At 44.3% G+C, this 23,214-nt stretch overlaps 1 protein-coding gene across 4 annotated transcripts in view; it reads right to left on the reverse strand.

Annotated features, from left to right (window-relative positions):
- DPF2 (double PHD fingers 2) overlaps window positions 1–23,214 on the reverse strand; it is a 43,706-nt gene that overhangs the window by 16,521 nt on the left and 3,971 nt on the right. For 2 of the 4 annotated variants that reach the window (XM_074957947.1, XM_074957946.1), the window contains exons 2-6: window positions 17,347–17,507; window positions 11,788–11,895; window positions 10,135–10,349; window positions 2,835–2,927; window positions 255–333 (exon numbers count right to left, since the gene is read on the reverse strand). In XM_074957947.1, the coding sequence (XP_074814048.1) occupies window positions 255–333; window positions 2,835–2,927; window positions 10,135–10,349; window positions 11,788–11,895; window positions 17,347–17,507 (656 nt within the window). The remainder of the gene's footprint in view (window positions 1–254; window positions 334–2,834; window positions 2,928–10,134; window positions 10,350–11,787; window positions 11,896–17,346; window positions 17,508–23,214) is intronic. The other 2 variants (XM_074957949.1, XM_074957948.1) reach the window with 1 other exon arrangement.

A 23,214-nucleotide genomic window follows, 5' to 3' on the forward strand; every position in this document is an offset into this window, starting at 1 on the left:
CAGCAGAAATGACAGATCTGGATTAGGGCTACGGCTCCAGTAAAAACAAAGAGGGGGGAACTTACAAGTCCTCTAAATATTCTCAGATCCACCTTCATTTTGAATGACTATCACACCCCTGCAAAAATCCCATCCTGCCCCCAATGGATCCTGGAACACTACTCCCTTCACTGCTCACTCCAAAAGCAAATACATTGGAGACAGGTTGGTCCCATAGTACAGACTACAGGGAGACAAGCGCTTTTCATACTCACTGTCGCAGGCATAAGGTTTATCTCTATCTTCTAATATGGCTGCATCCAGCTTCTTCCGAGCACCACTGACGCCTTTACTCTGGGAACCAGAAAACATATCAGTAAAGTGCCATCGCCAAGACATTTGCTTCTAGAATTTAGTCATTCTTATGCCACCAAACTAGCTGACAGTCCATAAGGGACTAGTCAAAGGGGCTCCTGCATGCCTGTAGTTAAGCTAACAAAATAACCAATCAAATAGCGCCCCTTAGTGGTCTTTGCCTGAGATAATTTATAGATTTTAAGGCCTGAATGGACCATTAGATCATCTAATTTGACCTGTGTAACTCAGACTGGAGAATTCTGGCCAATTACACAAGTTACTGGGCTCAATCCATGGGTTTCACTAAAGCTTCTTCCAAAAAAGTATCCAGTCTGGATTTGCAGACACCAAGAGATGGAGAATTCCCCACTTCCCCTGAGAGTTTGTTCAACGGCTAACCACTCTCACTGTGAAAAATGTGTGCCTTATTTCTAATATGAATTTGTCTGGCTTTAACATCTAGCCATTGGTTCTTGTTCTGCCCTTCTCCACTAGGTTAAAGAGCCCTTTAGTAAACTGGGATTCTCTCCCTGTAAAGGACATATACACCCTAATCAATTCACTTTTCAAATCTTCTTTTTGATAAGCTACACAGACCTTTTAGGGAATGTCTACACTCAGTATGCCTACCCTCCTAAGAGTATGTCCCAGAGCCAGAGCTCCAACCCAAGCCTTAATGTCTACACTGGAATTTTACAGCCCCACCGCCTGAGCCCCACAAGTCTGAGTCAGCTGACTTGGGCCAGCCACAGGTGTTTAATTGTAGCATAGACATACCCTAAGTCTCTCCATGCATGTTCGCCAGCTATCAATCACCTCCCTCCTACTCACTACTCCCCTATTTATACATTCAAGTAGATCACATGCCAGGCAAGAACTGGCCTTGGAGACCAACACAAAGTGGGTCACAGATTAAAACAATCAGATTTTCTCAGGAAATTCAAAGAACCACATTAAAGTGAACTAAGACGTGGTTATTTACCCAGTTGATCCAGCCCAGCTACCAGAGTCTGACTATCCCTTGAGAGATTTTCCCATTTTCTGAACATGAGACAGAGACTGTGATAATATAATAAATGACTATTCTCTAATCTCATGCTTCAGGGCTTCAGCCCTGCATGGGTTAGGAAGGAATTTTTTTTCCCTCCGATACATAATTATTATCTATTTTGGTTTTCTTCCATCTTTCTCTGAGATCAGCCACTGGAGGACACCCATTGGGGTGGACTGGCACTCTGAGATGGTTCAGAGGATCCTGTGTCTTTCACACCTGGCTGATATGTCTTTTCCAAATGTTCAGGGTCTAACTGATCACCAGATTTGGGGTTGGGAAGGCATATTCCCCCAGGACAGACTGGAAGGGACTTCAGGAGGTTTTCATCTTCCTCTACAGCATGAGGTATGGATCATCTACCAGGATCATCTGGACATGTCTCACCTAATTAATTCCCGACCATTAAGCATTGGTGACACCTCCCTCTCTCCTGGAACACACAACAGTTTAGTTTCCTGAGGACTAAAATGCCTTGGTTTAACTGAAGTCAATGTGACCACTGCAGGAGTGATTGGCTGGCTGAAATTAAATAGCCTGTACTATATAGGAGGTCAGACTAGACGATCTAATGGTTGCTTCTGGCCATAAAGTCTATGGAACTGAAAAAGAAGTGAACCAGCAGTAGTAATCACCCAGAACATCTAACCCACAGGTGAGTTCTCATTAAAATTCTTTCCAGGCAACATTGCAACAGCATTTGAGCAATTGCTTCAGCGCTCTCCTGACTGGTCTACTGTGAGACTGTAGTATGTATGTCCCGCCTTCATCAGTGCAACTCCAATGGACATTTCAGCTGCTGCATCATCTAGACCAGGGGTTCTCAAACTGGAGGTCAGGACCCCCCAGGGGGTCACAAGCTGTCAGCCTCCATCCCAAACCCTGCTTTGCCTCCAGCATTTATAATGGTGTTAAATATATTAAAAAGTGTTTTTAATTTATAAGGGGGTCGCACTCAGAGGCTTGCTATGTGAAAGGGGTCACCAGTACAAAAGTTTGAGAACCACTGATCTAGACCCTATCCGATGACATGATGGCAAAAATGCACATGATGCTGTCTAATCCAGGCTCTTGGCATTGCTAGTACCAGTCGTAGTGAGACAGTGGGAGGTTTGGGAAGGGCTGGGCAACCAGGCTAGGGTTTTCAAAGCAGGGAGCCAGGTACCCAAATCCCACTGAAATTCAGCTGAGTTCCCCTAGGCTTCTTTGGAAGTCCCAACCCTATTTCTTAACACTGTGGCAACGTGTTCTGTAACTGTGTTGGGTGTGGATATACATAGTATTGAAAATGGTTTACAACATAATCACAAACATTAATGGTGACAGGTCTTTACAGCGAGTATTGGTATATCAGACTTCAGGAGAAATTCATAGGGCAGACTCAGCACAGTCACTAGGCTGGGCCCATTGAGACCCACAACACCATAACTCATCCAGCTAGCATTACCTTGGCTTTGCCCTTGCCTCGTCGCTTTGGTGTATCCTCTTCATAGTCTTCATCATCCAGATCATCCAGGAAGTCATCAGGTTCAAGGATCCGCTGTAGAGGGGAGAGGGTTTATTGTAGGGGGGAAAAAAAACTTGGCATGGTTTGGGAAAGAAAAAAATGGAGAATGGACAGTGACGTTAGAACCTGGCTGAGGTATGTCCACCAGAAGCTACAAACACACAGGGAGGAGTAAGTGGCATATATGAGGGGGTGGGAATTTTCAGGTACATTTTACTCCCAACCACACCAAAGAGAAGGCTGGTCTTGTGGTTACAGAACGAGGCTGTGATTCAGAAGACCTGGCCCTCAGCTCCTGGATCCACTATGGACCTTGGATGAGTCTCTCAGTCCCCAATTCTGCATGAAACTTTTAAAGTTAGCCACACATTAAGTACCGAGTAGTGATTTATTTTTTTTTAAAAGTGCAGGAATTTAATCCAGGGGCACATAAAACATCATAGCCAAGAAGCTTATTGCAGAACAGACTCAGTGATGAGAGAACTGCGGTGCCAAGGAACACTGCTCATCCCAAACTGGGAGCTACTGGAAAAGGTCCTACAAAAAGGCCCTGCTAGGGGAGTAAGAGAGAAAAAATTAATTACTATGGAGCAGATTCTCTATTCTCACCATTAGAGGAAGACACACAAAAGTGATTGCCTTCTCCTTTAATGCATGCTTGGATGGAGGAAGTAGGGATGATACAATGTGTAGCAGATTTTGCTATCCCCAAAGTACTTAATTGTAGCAAACAGAGTATAAGTAATGGTGGCTAATTATGGATTACTGTGACCACTGCCCATCATGGTCTCATTGTTTGCTTGTGCTCCCTAGTCTGTTTGTTGTGTCCACCTGTGTTCTCTGGTCTTACACTCAGACGTTAAGTTCATTGGGGCAGGGAACATTTCTTTGCTCTATGTTTGTACAGGGCCCAGGCACAACGGGCTCCTAGGCACTATTTACATGACAAATTAAATGAGACTACTCACGGTTTTAAAGTTAGGCACTGGTTAGATTGGGGCTTTAATCTTTTGGTGCCTCAGTTCCCTATCAGTAAAATGGGGGTAATACGTTCTCACTTTCAACCCAACACTTTGCCTGTCTTGTCTATATAGAACTTTTCAAATAGATATTGTCCCATTACCTAACACAATGTGCGCACAACACCTGGGAGAATAGGGCCCTGATGAGGCCTCCAGATGCTGCTGTGATACAAGAAAAAAAAAAAATCAGTCCCATGCAAAGGATATATAACAGACACCATAGTAAAGAGTGCTGTATAAAAGCCTAGAAAGAAAAACATTGTTTACACTGAAGTTCCCGTGATAATACATTTCTCTAGCACCTTTTGTCCCTATATGGAACACGGAGGGGGACTGCTTCACACAACGCTAAGTTGCAGCTGTCTCTGCGATGGAATGCAGATTCTGATTGTGGAGAACTGGGAAACTTCTGATTTATTTTTATCAAAGAATGTATGACTCAATTTCCCCTCTCACGTTATATAATTGCCTACTACGTTTGAAGGGGTTAAACTTTTCTCTTGAAACAAGACAAGCAGTACAGTGACTCAGGGGAAGTCACTTAGCATAAATGAACTATCAGAAACTAACAACATTAAGGGATAATTACTGCAACTCTCTAAAGATCCCCATAGCATGGGGGGAAACTGCAGAGACTGTTTTTGACAGGTTTCTGAGAACCAGCAGACAGAGAACTGAGAAATGTACAGAATGGACGGACAGCATGCTTTTTTTTTTTTTTTTTGGGGGGGGGGGGAGAAAGGGGTGTCACTCTGATTATAGTTTCATGTCAGCTCTTGGACCCAAGAGGAACAAACCCAGACAAAAGGTTTGAGGGACCTTGAAACCTACCAGGGTCTCAGGTGGAAGATGAACACCACCTGGTAAAACAGCATGGGTGCAAGATATTTATGGTTTTCAAGATATGTTTTCTCTGTAGTGTTTTTGGTTCTGAATAAATACCTTCCTTTATGAAGGATGGCTGGTCACTAAACTCTGTCATTGTCCCTGGGAATGAGCAGGACAGCAAGAGCTGAACTAAACTCCATCTTGCTATGGCGATCACAGTGAGTTTCAGGAGGAAACTGTAGCTTAAATCTCCAGAAGGAAGGGAGAGGAATGCAGGTTCCTGCTCCAAGAAAGGTAATGGGTCAAGACCTGAATGGAGATGCCCAAAGCCAGACCACAAAGGAGTCAGAAGTGCAGTTGCCTTGGTTTACTGTGACATCGGTTTCACACCAGCCTACCAATTTCATCTGGAGTTACTCCTAATTTACACTAACCAACCCCAACAGTTTAGGACAAGAGTAAGAATGCATCTGCCTGAAAGTGCATTGGGAATCCAAGAGGGAGAATTGGAATTTGGCCAAAGACCTCAACTCTTATGGAAAGAGCCAGGGGATATTTTGTGACCAGAAAATATTTTGGAATTTAAGGTCCTACACACAATGAACTGTATACAACTCAATTTATCTGCCCGAGAAGGACAAAGAACAGAGCCAACCCTCCTGGGATTTTAACATGTACTTCAAGCAAGTCTTCCTCTAAGGCTGTTTAACATAGTTGCTCTGCAGTGCAGCGTAGCAGATAGAGCACTGGAATCAGGAGATCTGTGGTCTTATTCCACTGACCTACTGTGTGACTTTGGCCAAGCCCCATCCCCTCTTGATGCCTCTGTTTAAGCTCTTCAGTGCAAGAACTGTCTCTTTCTGTATGTTTGTTCAGTGCATAGCAGTCGGGCCAAGCTTTTAGTTGGCCTACAGCAACCGAAATAATAACTAGTAGTAACCATTACAATTTGCCCTGGTAACTGAGACCCATGAAACTGGAACATTTATGGCAATGCATTGCATCGTTACGGAACCAAGTAAGTTATTGCCAACCTGATATTCAATGCACTAAACCATCCCCTCTCTCACTGGATCACAAAGGAATGACCAAGACAATTATGCAAAAGAAAATACCCAGGCAGAGGTGAAAGCAGTTTTTACACATGTAAATCTGCAAAATTTTCAGCTGGAAAATTCCCACCCCCAACCCTCCTTCCACAAAAATTAGTCTGACAATGGGGTAAAGGATAAGAACAAAATGCATGCTGAAGACATTTTCTCCATTCAGCTCCAATCCTTACTAGGCTTGTAGGGCCCTGGTATGTGAGGTGTTCCTGGAGGTTGGCCAATGCATTTAATATAGATTCAGCAGTTCAATAGGAGATGACGAAGAGCAGAGCCCCCTGTGGCTTTGAGGGCCTCATTTACATTTCACAGCAAATTCCACCCTCCTTATGGGAAAAAAGTTCCTAGAATCCAAAGTTAATTTTCAATTGGGGTGGGGAAGGGGAGAAATCTTTAACAAAAGATAATATTTGATGTGTTACAGAGGGAGACTCTAGGATTCCCAGGATATATTAACTTTCCACGACAGCAGAATTAAACACAGCATTGCAGTGATTGCACAAGCTAAACAGAGGAGCCTTACACATGCTGCTACAGCTCACAAGCAGCCCTGGACTCTGGTCAGAGCCACCTAATGGACAGAGCACTGGACAAGGACTCAGGGTTCTATTCTCAGCTCTGCCCCGACCTGCTGGGTGATCTTGGGCAAGTCCCCTCAACTCTGTGCCCCAGTTTCCCTACCTGTAAAATGGGGATAATAGCACTTGCTTCCTCTGTAAAATACTACTGATGAAACATGCTACAGAAGAACTAGGTATTACTTTTGTTATTTTTAACATGTTATACAGTGAGTGGGAGCATGGGCTAGTACACAGGGCTTAGTAGCCTCATCTCCTGAAGAGGTGAGGGATGATGCAGAGATTAGGAAGAAAGGAACTTTGGTGTAATGTAATTCAAAGCATGGCATCAGCTCATACACCCCAGCATCACGCCACAGCTGTGGAATCAATCAACCCAGACTACAATGGAAGGTTTGAACCCAATACTTCCTTTTTGCGGAGGCAAACAGAAGGACCAACCCCAAGGTTCTTGTAGGCTGGCCATCTTGCGCTGTGAAGGAACGCACATCAGATCAGATATTGCCCTTGCTGATGTGAATAGTAGAGCTCCAAAGCAGAGAAACACTATATTTGATACAACAGTGAGGGACACATCAGTGAGCACAAAGTGCTACAATGAGTAGTGAGGGCAACTCAGTAGAGGGCCCTCCTTCAAGTCAGTGCTGACCCCAGTGCCTCAGTAAGATACCAGGGCAGTGCTGTGTGAAAGGAACTGTGTGGGCAACTCAGCAGACAGCATTCCTCCACATTAGAGCTACTCACCCCAAGCCCTCCAGAACACTAGAAGGAGGCAGAGAGCTACCATTTTTCAGGTGACAAGGAAAATAAAATTCCCATTGCTTATGGGGCATTACAGGTCCCATGGAACTTTTATAACAATAAGGGCTACATCCTGGCTAAATCCCAACTAGGGTAATTCCATTCTGTCTCCCTTAATCCCCTTGCTGTTTCATTTGGATACAGTGCTCTTTGCTCCTGCTCTAAACTTTTGTAAACAGCCACTGCATTCCATAACAGAGATGGCTGCATGTGAGGGGTGGATGAAAGTACCCCATTTTGTGATCTACTAATGGCAGGTGCTTGCAATGAGGCACACAAATCCCACATTGCCAGGAAAAGGTTAATGAGCTGCTGCAGGCTCAGTCAGCCCCCTCTGCTATATCTGCAACAGGTGTCAGGCTCAGAGGGAGGGGTTAATGAAAAATGGGAAAAGTCCAGCTCTGTTGTGAGCTGGATAGGATGGAGAAAAGACCTCCAAGCTCTCACTCTGTAAGAGAAGTCTGGCGAGGAGCTGACTAGAGATGGCTGCCTGCCAGAACCTCCCTGAAGAAAGGTAGGCTTGACACAGGACTACAGTTTTGATTTGCTACCTGTCTTGCCTCTAGGTACTGAGTAAGACTAGTGCAAATAATGCCCTGCCTGAAGGGGGCGATTGTTAAATAAAACCCTTTTGCCTTCTGCACCCGACTGTGGGTGCAGCAGTGAGTTGTCATGAGCCCAAGAGTGAACATAGTGCTTTGCAAGAGCTAGATATTATTATTATAACATAGCCACCTCTTACCTATACTTATATGGGTATAGTGAGGGCTTGTTCTCGTAAAGGGCTTCCATAAACTTGGATCAAGGCACAGTATTATCCGCTGAAGAATTCACACAAGGTGCACCAGTTCCAAGCCAAAAAACTCACTTCAAAAGAAACGAACAAGTCTGGCTGCACAAGTATCTACAAATATAAAACCGAGTACACATGGCTCCCCATAAAATAAGGCTGCAAGGATGAAACAACTTAAGCACCAAGTGAACATCCTCATGCTACCACAAAGGTGGGATTAATTACTGTTGCACCACAGCCACATTAGTCAGGATTGCGGCAATCAGTTGCAGATTGAACTTGTGCCCATAGGTGTGAAGTAAAGTAGTGACCACAGTCACAGGGCTTCTGCTTGAAACAACAAAAATCACCAACCTGGGCTCCAAGAGGAATAAAAGGGAAAACAGGGGTGGAATGGAAAGTGGTTTCCAATTACTTCATCCTGGGCAACGCATCACTAAAAGCCCTAATTACTTTTTAACATGCTCTTTATCAGTGATAAAAAATGGTAACATCATGAAGTAGACAGCAGCCCTGCCAGCAGTGTCTCCTCTAATTTTTTATATCCATGTGCAGAATGAATTGTTAGGTGCACCAATATGGAGGTGATGTGTGACACATCACCTTCATACTGGTGCACATAAAAAAATTCATGTGGTGGGGCCAGGGATGAGGGTTCGGGTTATGGAAGGGGGCTCAGGATGAGAGGTTTTGGGTGCAGGCTGCCCAGGGGCTACGGTGGGGAGAGAGTACTCCCCCAGCCCTCTCCCCGCTGCAGCAGCTCCCAGCTGGGGCCGCCTCTCCCCGCCGCAGCCCTGAGCCCCTGCACAGGGCTTAATAGGCAGCTGCGCATCTTAGAGGGAATTTAAACTGTCAGCTGGAGTATTTGTATCCAACAAGGAAGAGCAGAGCTGCTGTTTACCTAAGTATGAAGCTCTTTGGGGCAAACCGATACTATGATGATGAAGGCCCTGTAAATACATACACACACCCAAATCTGTAATGTAAAAAAATAATCACTTTCAGGGCTCCTTTTCCATCATAACACAGGGAAAAACAAAAAACCAAACCACATGAGCACAGTTCTTATTCTTCTTTTGCAGATCTCTTAAAATTACAGCTCCACTCTTGCTGCAGATTACACAAATGCCCTGATTGGAAACAATGGAAATTTCTGAAACAGGTATTTTTTTTAGAGGGTGCTTTGTTATTTCCCTGCTTGTTCCCATTTCCTGGGAACATTTATTTCTCTGCAGACATCCAAAAGCATAGCAAAAATCACTGCAGGGTTCCCTGTACTGAAACTTTGTTGTTTAGGAGGCAAAAGGCAGTGGGGCCAGGGGGGAAATCAGAGCATAGTACGGTCCACGATATTGATCATGATCGTGTGCTTAATTGATGTCAGCTCCTTCCTTACCCCACTTTTCTTTTCAGCTGCTAGTGGCTGAGAACCTGCAAGCTAAAACTTTGGGCCAATGCAAAATAACACAGCTAAATTACACCACCACCTCGTGCTTCTGTAGTGCTTATCAGCAGATCCCAAGGCTGCCCAGCAGGCCAGTTTCAGAGTCAGGAACAGAACCCAGTCCTCCCAAACCCCAGATCAGTGCTCTACTCACAAGTTCACAATGCTCTTATAATACTTCCCTCCTCCACTGGTAGTCAGGGAAACAGCAGCAATAAATTCATAGTAATACTAGTAGCTAGCTCTAATATAGCAGAGTCAGTGGCAGAGCAAGGAACAGAACCCAGGTCTCCCAAGTCCCCGTCCAGTGCACTACACATGCATCCTCTCTATTAAGCCAAAATGGGGCCTGGATAAAATGAAACAGTTTTTCTTTTTCTACCACCAGAAAACAAATCCAACAGTTCACTGCACTCCTGGCTTCCTGCTCTGCCACTGCTACCTCCTGCTCCCCACACCCAATGGCAGGCTCCCACCAGGGGTTCAAAATTTTGAGTGCTCAGTGGTCCCTCTGTAGATCCAGGCCTTCATCCCCCGCCGAAAGACAGACAGACATACACCCTAACCACAAAACAGCAGTCAGAGAGGGGCCTAACAAGACAAAAGAAAGAGAAAGAAAAAAAAAGTGTGCTGTGTTTGTCTTTAACAGTGAGACATTTGTGTTTTACCATGAAGCTCCCTCTTGCAACATAGGGGAGAATGCCCTCTCTCTGCCGTACCTTCCGCGCACGGCTGTTGGTGACAGGGAACTCGCTGAGGCTGTCATCATCATTGCGCGGGTCTGGCAGGCTGCGTTTCTCCAGGGGGTCAGTCCTTAGGAGAGCCTCCAGACTGCTGCCATCCTGGGAGATCAGCCCCTCTTTCTTTAAGGTCTGATCAGTATCTGTAGAAAGGGGAAAGAAAACTATAGCCAAAAGCTAAAAAAACCAGAAGTTAAGTAGGTTCTCCATGCTACTAGGTCACAATTATACCACCAAATCAACTAATTGTGTGCAAGGGAGAAAACACATCCAAGGCATTAGCACAATTTGGAGATGTAATTAGGACCTGTCTACACGGTGGGACAGAGTTATAATGTCAGGTATCAGGAATGTTGCAACTGAGTCCTGCAATACACTTGATTCTGTAGCACAGATGGGACCTTGAACTACACTGGCACTCTGAAAATATCATTACAGTTCTTCTAGTCCAGTATTACGATCTACCTGCCATGCCCAGAACCACTTACTCTAGTATCTCCACCATCCAACTGCACTGGATCAGAACAATGGGTCAGTCTAGCCTGCTAACCTTCCACTCCCTGTAACGCTGAATCAAACCAATGGACCCATCTAGCCTGGTACCCCACCCCCTATCCCACAATGCTAGATAAGACCAATGAGCCCATCTAGACTAGTATCATCTCTCCAATACTGGCCATCAACAGGTGTTCCTAAGGAAGATGTAAAGGTTTCAGAGTAGCAACCATGTAGTCTGTATCCGCAAAAAGAAAAGGAGTACTTGTGGCACCTTAGAGACTAACAAATTTATTTGAGCATAAGCTTTCGTGAGCTACAGCTCACTTCATTGGATGCTCAAATACATTTGTTAGTCTCGAAGGTGCCACAAGTACTCCTTTTCTTTTTAAGGAAGATGTACTCCTTCCAAAATACACAATTATGCAACAACATTTATTAGGGAGGGGTATTTTCCCCAAGACCAGATGCTTAGTAGTTGACTTATATCCCGAAGGACAGTGGATCTCTCCTATGTTTATCCTACCTTGGTGCTTCCCACACTGGTCTAGAGACCCATGGGGTAAAAAACTGGGGAAAGCTGCAGAACACCGATCTACTCCAATTCCCCACTGAAAAGGTGTCCATGTGGGGTAAAGCAACAGGCAGCTTCTTCAAACATACATTCCCTCCCTACTCCTGCATTGGTCCCAAATCAGCAGCCCACAGGAGCAGCTCAGGTGAGTAGAGCTAGCAGTTGACTGCTCAAGTTCTCGCTACGTTGAGCTCAGCCACAAATGCCACAACCCATACAATGCCAACAATGGATGATTTCTACCCCAGCTGGTGTAACTGTGGCATTTATGGAGCTCAGTAGTGCCAAGAGGTTATTTCTGACCATGCTCTATGCACAGTACGGACGTGACATGGGTGAGGCTGCATCGTCAACCCGAGAGAGGAATATATAAACTCAGAACTGGAAGGGACCTCCTGGGTCATCGAGACCACTCCCCTAATATCACAGGCAATAACCTGAGGTGAAATAGCTCATGAGAAGAGCCTAATAACTGCATTGCGAACAGAGATCAGAGGGAGGGGAAGGGTCACCTGGTTTGATGGAAGGGAAGGAAAGCCTTGGATCCTCCGGAGGGTGAGCACGGCGTTTTTTCCGCCAACGGCGAGCTGGGTAGGAGTAGAGCTGACCAGAGGCTAAACCTTTAAAACATAAAAGAAAGGCTGAAATCTGATATTCTCTGACAAATTGATGCCACAAAGCGATGAGTACAGGCACTGCCTTTGGAAATCAATGGGGACTGTGGCTAACCGCAGCACCCCTCAGGATAAGACCCTAAGTTATTATTAGTATTACAGTAGCACCAAGAGGCCCCAACCAAGATCAAGGCCCCACTGTGTTTGGCACAATCATATAGCAAGAGAGTTCCTACCACACAGATTTCAGAGTAGCAGCCGTGTTAGTCTGTATCCGCAAAAAGAAAAGGAGTACTTGTGGCACCTTAGAGACTAACCAATTTATTTGAGCATAAGCTTTCGTGAGCTACAGCTCACTTCATCGGCTGCATTCAATGGAAAATAGAGTGGGAAGATTTATATACACAGAGAACATGAAACAATGGGTGTTACCATACAGACTGTAACCAGAGTGATCAGGTAAGGTGAGCTATTACCAGCAGGAGAGGCCTTTTGTAGTGATAATCAAGGTGGGCCATTTCCAGCAGTTGACAAGAACATGTGAGGAACAGTGGGGGGCCGGGGGGAGAGGAGGGGAATAAACATGGGGAAATAGTTTTACTTTGTGTAATGACCCATCCTCTCCCAGTCTTTATTAAAGCCTAAGTTAATTGTATCCAGTTTGCAAATTAATTCAAATTCAGCAGTCTCTCGTTGGAGTCTGTTTTTGAAGGTTTTTTTGTTGAAGAATTGCCACTTTTAGGTCTTTAATCGAGTGACCAAAGAGATTGAAGTGTTCTCCGACTAGTTTTTGAATGTTATAATTCTTGACATCTGATTTGTGTCCATTTATTCCTTTACGTAGAGACTGTCCAGTTTGGCCAATGTACATGGCAGAGGGGCATTGCTGGCACATGATGGCATATATCACATTGGTAGATGTGTAGGTGAATGAGCCTCTGATAGTGTGGTTGATGTGATTAGGCCCTATGATAGTGTCCCCTGAATAGATATGTGGACACAGTTGGCAACGGGCTTTGTTGCAAGGATAGGTTCCTGGGTTAGCGGTTCTGTTGTGTGGTGTGTGGTTGCTGGTGAGTATTTGCTTCAGGTTGGGGGGCTGTCTGTAAGCAAGGACTGGCCTGTCTCCCCAGATCTGTGAGAGAGAGATCTCGTCCCCTAATGCCCCTACTCTACTTGCGCTACATTGATGACATCTTCATCATCTGGACCCATGGAAAAGGAGCCCTTGAGGAATTCCACCATGATTTCAACAATTTCCATCCCACAATCAACCTCAGCTTGGACCAGTCCACACAAGAGATCCACTTCCTGGACACTACGGTGCTAATAAGCGATGGTCACATAAACACCACCCTATACCGGAAACCTACTGACCGCTATGCCTACCTACATGCCTCCAGCTTTCATCCAGACCACACCACATGATCCATTGTCTACAGCCAAGCTCTACGATACAACCGCATTTGCTCCAACCCCTCAGACAGAGACAAACACCTACAAGATCTATATCAAGCGTTCTTACAACTACAATATCCACCTGCTGAAGTGAAGAAACAGATTGACAGAGCCAGAAGAGTACCCAGAAGTCACCTACTACAGGACAGGCCCAACAAAGAAAATAACAGAACGCCACTAACCATCACCTTCAGCCCCCAACTAAAACCTCTCCAATGCATCATCAAGGATCTACAACCTATCCTGAAGGACGACCCATCACTCTCACAGATCTTGGGAGACAGGCCCCCAACCTGAAGCAAATACTCACCAGCAACCACACACCACACAACAGAACCGCTAACCCAGGAACCTATCCTTGCAACAAAGCCCGTTGCCAACTGTGTCCACATATCTATTCAGGGGACACCATCATAGGGCCTAATCACATCAGCCACACTATCAAAGGCTCACCTACACATCTACCAATGTGATATATGCCATCATGTGCCAGCAATGCCCCTCTGCCATGTACATTGGCCAAACTGGACAGTCTCTACGTAAAGGAATAAATGGACACAAATCAGATGTCAAGAATTATAACATTCAAAAACTAGTCGGAGAACACTTCAATCTCTTTGGTCACTCGATTAAAGACCTAAAAGTGGCAATTCTTCAACAAAAAAACCTTCAAAAACAGACTCCAACGAGAGACTGCTGAATTTGAATTAATTTGCAAACTGGATACAATTAACTTCGGCTTAAATAAAGACTGGGAGCGGATGGGTCATTACACAAAGTAAAACTACTTCCCCATGTTTATTCCCCTCCTCTCCCCCCGGCCCCCCACTGTTCCTCACACGTTCTTGTCAACTGCTGGAAATGGCCCACCTTGATTATCACTACAAAAGGTCGTCGTCGTCGTCCCCCGCCCCCCCCCGTAATAGCTTACCTTACCTGATCGCTCTCATTACAGTGTATATGGTAACACTCATTGTTTCATGTTCTCTGTGTATATAAATCTTCCCACTGTACTTTCCACTGAATGCATCCGATGAAGTGAGCTGTAACTCACGAAAGCTTATGCTCAAATAAATTTGTTAGTCTCTAAAGTGCCACAAGTACTCCTTTTCTTCTCTTTTCTTTTTTTTTTTTTTTTTTTTTTTTTTTTTTTTACCACCACAGAGTTTACAATCTAAACAGATACAGGGTGGAACGGGGAAACTGAGGTACAGAGAGGCAAAGTGACTTGGCTCATGGTCACCCTGTAGGTCACTGGCAAAGCTAGGAATAGACCTCATGTTTCCTGACTCCCATTCTAGTGCCCTATCCTCTGGATCACACTGCCTCTCTGTAAAATGGGATAAATGTTGGGAGCAAAAGTTTGCTGCCAAGAGGCAGCATTCCATTCCCCATTGTAGGAGAAGTTCAGTCTATATGAATGCATAATGACATACAGAGTATGGCAAGATGAACTCCTGAATGAAAGGGCTGAGGGGAAGCTTCTACCAGCAGCTGCATGTTTGCAACCAAATTTCTGTTTCTTAAAGCCATGGTCAAGGGAACCTTCAAAGCTGCAATCCCACACATTCCTCCCACACACATTGAAAAAGGCTGTGAGATGCCTACAAAACACTGCTGTCCAGCATTGCTTAGGCCAGCTAAGATTTCTGCTACCTCTGTTCACATTATTACTGGAATTGCAGTAGCATCTAGGAGCCCCAGTCATGGACCAGGACCCCATGGTGCTAGGTGCTGTACAGGGTAGAACAAAACACTGGTTCCTGCCACAAAAAGCTTCCAATCAAAGTATTATTTTTTCACCCCGTTTTGTCGGTTTTGTCCTGTGATACCGAGACTGTATGCTCTCTGGAGCAGGAGCTATCTTTGCAGCTTGTCCACATAGGGACTAGCACAGTGCGGCTCTGATTCTTGATTGTGGTCCACAGGTAGTAGCATCATATAAACGCCATCGCACACATTTCTTTTTGCAGGTTAGGGGATGTCAGGTCTTTCTCTGCGTTTCCTAATACAGAGTTAGGTTCTAAGACTAAATGTTCCAACATAATATTCCTCATGACTTAAACAAAGTTTGTATTGTCAAAGAGCTGTATAAAATAACACCACAATTTACAAAGGAGGTCAGTATCACTATACCCATTTTAGAGATGGGAACAGAATGGACATGACTTACCCAAGATCACCCAACAAGTCAGCGGCTGAGCCAGGAACAGAACCCAGGCTCCCGAGTTCCAATCCAATGTTCTAGCCACTAGGCCACACTGATCCCACATGTATTGATGAGATCATAAGTTACAGTTCTGATCCCAGGACACCGAGAACCTGAATATTTTCTCAAGTTCATAGCAGGTTAGTACCAGAGTCAGGCACAGAAACCAGCAAAACCCAGTTTTCAGTTGCCATGGTTTATTAAGTCACACTCTCTACTCAGAGACAGGAAGGGAACCCAGATATCCTAATTCCCACTCACCTTGCTATAATAACTAGACCCAACTGGCTTCCAGAGTTGTGACTAGAATCCAGGAGTCCTGACTACCAGTTTCCTGGCTCTAACCACTACACTCCATTGAATACAAAAGGTCGCTGAACTTATTCATGCAAGACAATAAACAGGTAGGTCTTCAGCACTGTGCATGATGGAAGACAGGTGCAAAAGCAGCTGAGGAAAGATAAGTGAACTGTCAAAGAAATGTACTCCTGTTACTTTGAGGCAAACAGCTTCTCCATCATTAACCAAAACCAAAGAGCCTCCCCACTCCTTCCTCACCTAAACACTTATAAAGTGCAGCAAGCGTTATGCCCATGTACCACAGGGTGAATTGGCCCTTTAAGGGATTTCGTCTTAGCCCCCACCTGTGACTTTTCAGATAGGACACCATCTTAGGCCCTAACCACCATCAGCCACAACATCAAGGGCTCGTTCACCTGCACATCTACCAATGTGATATATGCCATCATGTGCCAGCAATGCCCCTCTGCCATGCACATTGGCCAAACCAGACAGTCTCTACACAAAAGAATAAATGGACACAAATCAGACATCAAGAATTATAACATTCAAAAACCAGTAGGAGAACACTGGTCTCCCTGGACACTCAACAACAGACTTAAAAGTGGCAATTCTTCAACAAAAAAAACTTCAAAAACAGACTCCAAAGAGAAACTGCAGACCTGGAATTAATTTGCAAACTGGACACCATCAAATTAGGCCTGAATAAAGACTGGGATTGGATGGGTGACAACAAAAACTAATTTCCCTCTGCTGATACTCACACCTTCTTGTCAACTGTTTGAAATGGGCCACCTTGATTACACTGGCCTCTTTAGCACTACAAAAGTGATTTTTCCTCCCTTGATATTCACCCCTTCTTGTCAACTGTTGAGAATAGTCCACTTCCACCTTAATTGAATTGGCTCATTAGCACTGACCCCCAACTTGGTAAGGCAACTCCCATCTTTTCATGTGCTGTGTATTTATACCTCTACTGTACTTTCCACTCCATGCATCTGATGAAGTGGGTTTTAGCCCATGAAAGCTTATGCCCAAATAAATCTGTTAGTCTCTAAGGTGTCACAAGGACTCCTCATTGTTTTTGCTGATGCAAACTAACATGGCTACCACTCTGAAAAAAGAAACAAGCAGTTCTCTTAATGAGGAGAACTGAAAGAGACCATGGGTCAGGGAAAGGACCTGGAAGGCATGTTTGCCACACAAGGTAGGGGAAAGACTTGGCTAGAGATACCTGCTGTGCAGGCAGCAGCAGATGCCCTAGGAGGGGCCAGGCCTGTCTTGACTGATGTTGAAATCTGTTTGAAAAATTAATGCATCCCTGGGAAAAGGAAGTTAAATACTGAGACATTGGGGAGAGCTTCACTGACACACTGGCTGGTGAGCTGGCCTGCTAGTTTACACAAGAGTGGGTAAGCTGAGGCAGAGGGGAAGTCTGGTGCTGGCTTTGGGGATACGCTATTGTACCATAACAGCAGAAAAGGCCCTACCTGGGCCTCTGTGACGCTTCTCCATCCATATGTAGCAGTTGCTCTGTGCCACTCCGGTCTGTGAGTCTAGGAAAGGCAGCCGGACGCTCCTCTCAGCGCACAGCCTGGCATTGTAGTTGTGGCACTGCTCCATTGCATCTTTGTAATATTGCTCTCCAAGGCTGTGGGATGAGGAAACAGACACCGTGTATTAGTTATTAGGATTCCCTTACTAGCTGCCGTTGCCGCTTGCCTTTCCCGGCACTTTCTACACACCTGTTTTTAAAACTCTCCTGATGCTCTGGCAGGATTGGATGTACCAACATAAATATTGGAGCTAGACCTTTGTAAAAGATCTGTAGCCAAGTCTGAAGACAATAGAACGGCTGGAGCCAAGCACTCGGGACCACTGACATAAACAAACCATTGTGATATATTTTGCTCTTGGGGATTTATATCCCTACTGCAGGACTTCCCAGATAACTATTTAGAAACACCTACCTCGGGACTTTGCACCATCAGACATTCTATCACCACTACGTAGACAAGCCCAATCAGACTTTTACTAGAATTAACATTAGGGAGTGGACCAATGACCCATACAGATCAGATCCCTACAAGAACCCAGCTTCCTCGGAGGTATCTGGAATTACTCCAAGTGTGATACACAACAATCCTTCCAAAGTAAGGATTTCAGACTGTTCTCCGAAAGCTTTTGGAATATTATTCTCAAGCTGTTTACACTGAATAATGTTCTGCAGGAACCACAGAGGCTTCCCAGTAATTTGTATCAGAGCAATTTGTAATGGTTTTTTTATTTTATTTAATATTATTGTTATTAGTTGTCAAGTTGCATAGCATTCTAAATCCCAGTAGTGTGGATTTAATGCTGGTGAAAGTTACCAGACTATTTAAATCCCAGGATGGTGGCCAGAGTCAACTGTTGGCTCCAACCCCCTCCTTCCCTGCCCACTCTCTTTGTCTCAGCTTCACTCCACACCTGCCCTGTTCCCCTCAGTCCCTTCTCCTTCACTTTTCATTTAGATGACCTCCCCAAAATCAAACTCACCTAACAAAAATTGTGGAACATGCTGTTTGCTGACATCCCTTCCCCGCCTGTCTGATCTATTTAGATTGTAAGCTCTTCAGGTCAGGAACTGTCTGCTACTCTGTATTGACTCTGGGTGCAGTTCCCCTGGGGACTGTACACTACCTCCTTAGACACCTTTGAGGAGCAGCAGGCACTGTTTGGGCTTCTCTGGTTGGTGTCCCCCTCTGGTTCCCTGATTTTTAACATTTGACCTCACTTCCATTCCTGTTGTCTCCTTCGCAGTCCCATGCACTCACCTGTGGCCTCGGCCTAGTGATTCCTCCCCCTTAGATGGGGGGGGAGGGAGGGACTTTTAATTTTGGGCAGGTCTAGACTCATTTGTCCCAGTACCTGCAAATAGTATTCTGTGTTTGTGCAGTGCCTAGCACAACAGGGTTCCATTCTTGGTTGGTCCTTAGACACTACCATAATAAACGATTAATTAAGAGGCCCACCCCCTCAGATGAGGGGCATGCTGCAGAGCCCAGCACTTACTTGATTACAGGGTACAAAGTATGAAAGGCAGGTCACAGGGTCAAAATGAGGGGTCTAGAGGGATGCTGAGCAGAGAACACCAGACCAGCCTATTTGAATCCTCAGGAACAGTGGACAGAACCCACCAAGAACAAAAGACCCATCCTCTAGACGAGGGAAGTACCATGGGACCTAGAAATTGACTGAATACAGGGGACAAGTAAAAAAAACAGGAATGGAGATAAAGGTCAAAAGGTACATAATGAGGGAACCAGATAGGGACACAGAGCAGAGAACATGGGACCAGGTTGACATCCCTTGAATCTGAAGCCCTGTTCACCAGGAGTATGAGCAATGGAAGCTGCTCAAAGCCAATCACCGCTGCTCAACTCTGGGGACGGAGATAAGTCTCCATGGCTCTTTCAATCCTTGGCATTTCTGCCAAGAGTACTAGCAAGGGAGCGAATCAGTGACATCTGTCCTGCTGAGAACTGGCTAGGGAATCTACGGGATTTATTTTTTTTAAGGCATTGCTAACCCTGGATGCAGTCAAATGGCAGAGTTGAAAGGCTCTATTACCCAACTGCCAACTCCCTGAGCAACCAATCTTTTACCCTAAATATCATTTCATGAAATATCACAGAATGATGCACTGTGTACAGAGGTCTTAAAACAGACGGGTTCCAAGCCACAATTCTCCATAAATAATTCACTGTTTCATACGAGACCATCACCTTGATTTATATTTGGGTTTTCAATTAAATTTTGTACCAAATTTCTGGCTTCTAAGTGTTAAAAAGGTGGGTATCCTAACTGGAACTGAGTAAAGGAACCAATCAGCACTTAAGCAAATTATAACTCTGGTATACTGTGCAGTTTAAATTGGATATACGACTCCTTCACTTTCTGCCCTAAGTTGTTGTGCAGTGGGGCTGCCATTACACAACCAAGAAGTAGCTGGATTTTAACTGATGAGTGGAGCGATCCTTGCATTTTTGGGATACTCTGGAAGCACTGCATAAACTAATAAGAAATTAGTAATGCATGTGAACCACTGAACAGATTCAGAAGTCCTTAAATATGTGACAGACCCTGCAGTGCTAACAGAGATTCTCATTTAGATCAAATGCTGGAAGCATGCATCTTGGAAGGAGGCTTTGAGTTCTCCCTTCCTGCTCCTGTGAAGACAGGATGATCTCAAGTTTGCCACACACAGACAACAATAAAGGTATCATGGACATAGATTTGTCACAAAATTATGGAGTAGCATTTTGGAGTGATGCCAAGAGCTATATTTCCATCCCCACACTCAAAATTCAGGTGACCTACCTACATGCTATGCTCATGTCCTTACCCTCCGAGTAAATCACTGATTTGATGGTCCCTCTACTTAGAGTCTTTTTATATTGTTACGCTATACTGAAGTACATTTTCAATATATAGATCCAAGAGAGGAAAAAAATCCAATTCTGCTTGGTAATCAAGTTAGCAAAAACAGGGGGAAGTCACGAACCGACAGGAAGAATACAAGACTGATTAAATCTATTTTTCCCCCCCTTCAAGGTTTTGGGGTTTTTTTTCGTTTTTTGTTTTGTGTTTGTTTTTTTTTTTTTTTTTTTTGCTACAGCAGCACTAAAGACTCACTTAATTGAATGAGCCATAATTATAGTAATTTCAACGTTAAAATCTTGCCACAAAGTAGCAGGGAGAGGGAAAGCAGAGAATCTGGTGACTTCAGCTTGCTAAAGAAGAGAGAATTTTATGTCTCCGATGCCAGGAGAGGAAAGAAAAGAAAGAAAAAAATTGATAAATACATAAGCACAACAGCCCTTTGTTTACACACACATATAGATAGATTCTGACACTTCTACGCTGGCTGAAATGACCTCATCAAACCAGAGAACATGAGTCAGAGAGGAAAGGCACTCAGGCTGGCTCCATAACACAACTCAGTAATTACACACATGGCAAGGAAGCTACTAGTTTAACGGGATGAACAACAAGACATGACACATGGAAGCTTTTGTCTTTCAGGCAACACATGAGAATTTGCACATAACATTCCATGCAAAATATCTTGCTGGACATAACGCAGAACAAAGGCATACACTTGGGATGGGGAAGCTGAGATTTAAATATATCAATCCTGGTTTTGATCCAACACCAGTGAAGAACAGGATTAAGTCCATTGAAGTCAGTGGAGTTATAAGGAGGAAAACTGATGTAAGCTAAAGGAGAACCAACCCCTTTAACTAGGGGAAAAAGCTTCCCAAAAATAAGAAGATAATATCCATTTCAGATGCACCTGCACATCAAAAATTCTGTTTCATCCACGGTCCTGTCTGCTTATGCACAGCACAGAAAGATGTGACAGCCAAACAAGATTATGTGAGGGATAAAATGGTCCTCAGAACCAACTAAGAGAGCCAGTGTCCCTATGGGTTTCTGACTGTCAGGTTAGCACTAATCTTAGCAAGTTCAACGCCACAAAGTAGTATGTGGCACAAGTCACACTTTTTTGAAAAATTCATTGGAGTAGGAAGGTCATGCTTACAGTACTGTTGTCAACCAACACAGTTAAAGCATAGTTCTGTGTTGCAGCAGACTGAATATCATTATGCTTTAGCCATGTCCCCAACTACGATACAGATTTGGACATATCTCCCTATACAGCTAAATTTGTAGTGTAGACAGGAGTATAAGCTATATCCATACTACAGATGAAACTCTCAACTGCTTGCTAAGACAGTTCCCCGATCAGTGCATGAAGCTATCTTTTGCTCTGATAACTGATCAGTAAATGATGCTATTGACAAAACAAGTCTCTTCTCCACTTCAGTCTATAGAAGCTGTCCAGACCTCTGGAGAGCCCCCTCCTGGACCCTGAGTTAAAAGACCTGGACTCTATTCCCAGTTCAGCTACTCATACAGAGTGCTCTTAAGAGCTCTGTGCTTCATTTTCAAAACAGGGATAATTCTACCAACTACCCTCCCTTGTAAAACACTTTTAGGCTATGTCTACACTTGCAGAGGTTTTGTGCTGTCAGTTTCACTAGTGATAGTGAACCGGTAAAAGAAAAGCACTAGTTTGTGTACTCACTTACTTCCACAGGCGTCAGAGAGTGTTTACATTTGCAGCACTTCCCCCATGAGAACAGCGCACTGAGGACAGCTAATTCACAGTGCAGCTCTCTCCATTTTGACAGCTAGGTCTTGTGGGAAAAGGAGGGCAGGGGGTGATCATGGGACATCCTGGGCCTCTAAACAGCCTCCTCTCCCCAAACACTGATCAGCTCCAGTAGCTCAGCATTGCTCCAAGCTGGGGATCTTTGGCCCCTAGAGCAGCCATTATCACTTGGCCAGATGATAAGTGAGCACTTGCCAAGAAAACAGGAAGGGAAGTTTCGAAGTTCCGGGGGCTTTACAGGGGGAGGGGTGGATGTCTGTTTACCTGGCATCAGAGCAGCAGAGCTGCTGGCCAGAGTGGTCACCTAGGCACTGTGGGATATGCTCCGGAGGCTAAAAGTTCTGTAAACAGGAAGAACATGTCTTCACTTGCACATCACCGCAAAAGCATCACCAGTAAGAGCTGTACGCCTCTCATGGAGGAGGTTTACTTTTTGCGGTGAAACTTTTGAGTTTTGCCGCAAAAAAGTCATTGGCAAGTGTAGACACTCCCACGGTTTTTGAGCAGAAAAGGGACTTTTTCCACTTTAAATGGCAAATGTAGACATGCCCTTAGTCTCTTGGATTAAAGGCACTACGTAAGCATTAAATATTATAGCAGTTCTCAGGATGGAAAACTTTCCTAAAGGTGTTCGGAAACAGAATAGGATTCCCCTTAGCAGCTAACATGGTTTGTACTGTAGAGTGGCCCAAAAATCAGGAAATGGAGAAATCAAAAGCAGGGGGTAAAAAAAAAAAAGTGACATCATGAGGAAAGAGACATCTTAATGGAAGAGTCAGAACTTTTCCACAGACAAATGGCTGGATATTCTCTTTTTAAAATACATAACCTAGTTTTTTATTAAAGTCATATCAATACTTTTATACAGTTCAATCTAATAATGCACATTTCTAAGATACAATTAAAAACTAACGTCTGAGCTTAATGCACAAGCTGATTGTATTGATACGCCATTGCTGTGCATTCAAACACAGCTTAAATAGACTGAAAATGTCAAATAAAGCAAAATATTTTTAAAAATTTCACGCATTTCCGGATACGTCCTGCATATGCAAAAATATCTTGATCCAAGGAGGGAAAAAAAGAACAGACCCTGTGTCTTTGCTTCTATACTAAAAAAGCAGACCAGAAATTTGCT

The sequence above is a fragment of the Natator depressus genome, chromosome 7 (assembly GCF_965152275.1).
Source record: "Natator depressus isolate rNatDep1 chromosome 7, rNatDep2.hap1, whole genome shotgun sequence".
Taxonomy (NCBI): Eukaryota; Metazoa; Chordata; order Testudines; family Cheloniidae; genus Natator; species Natator depressus.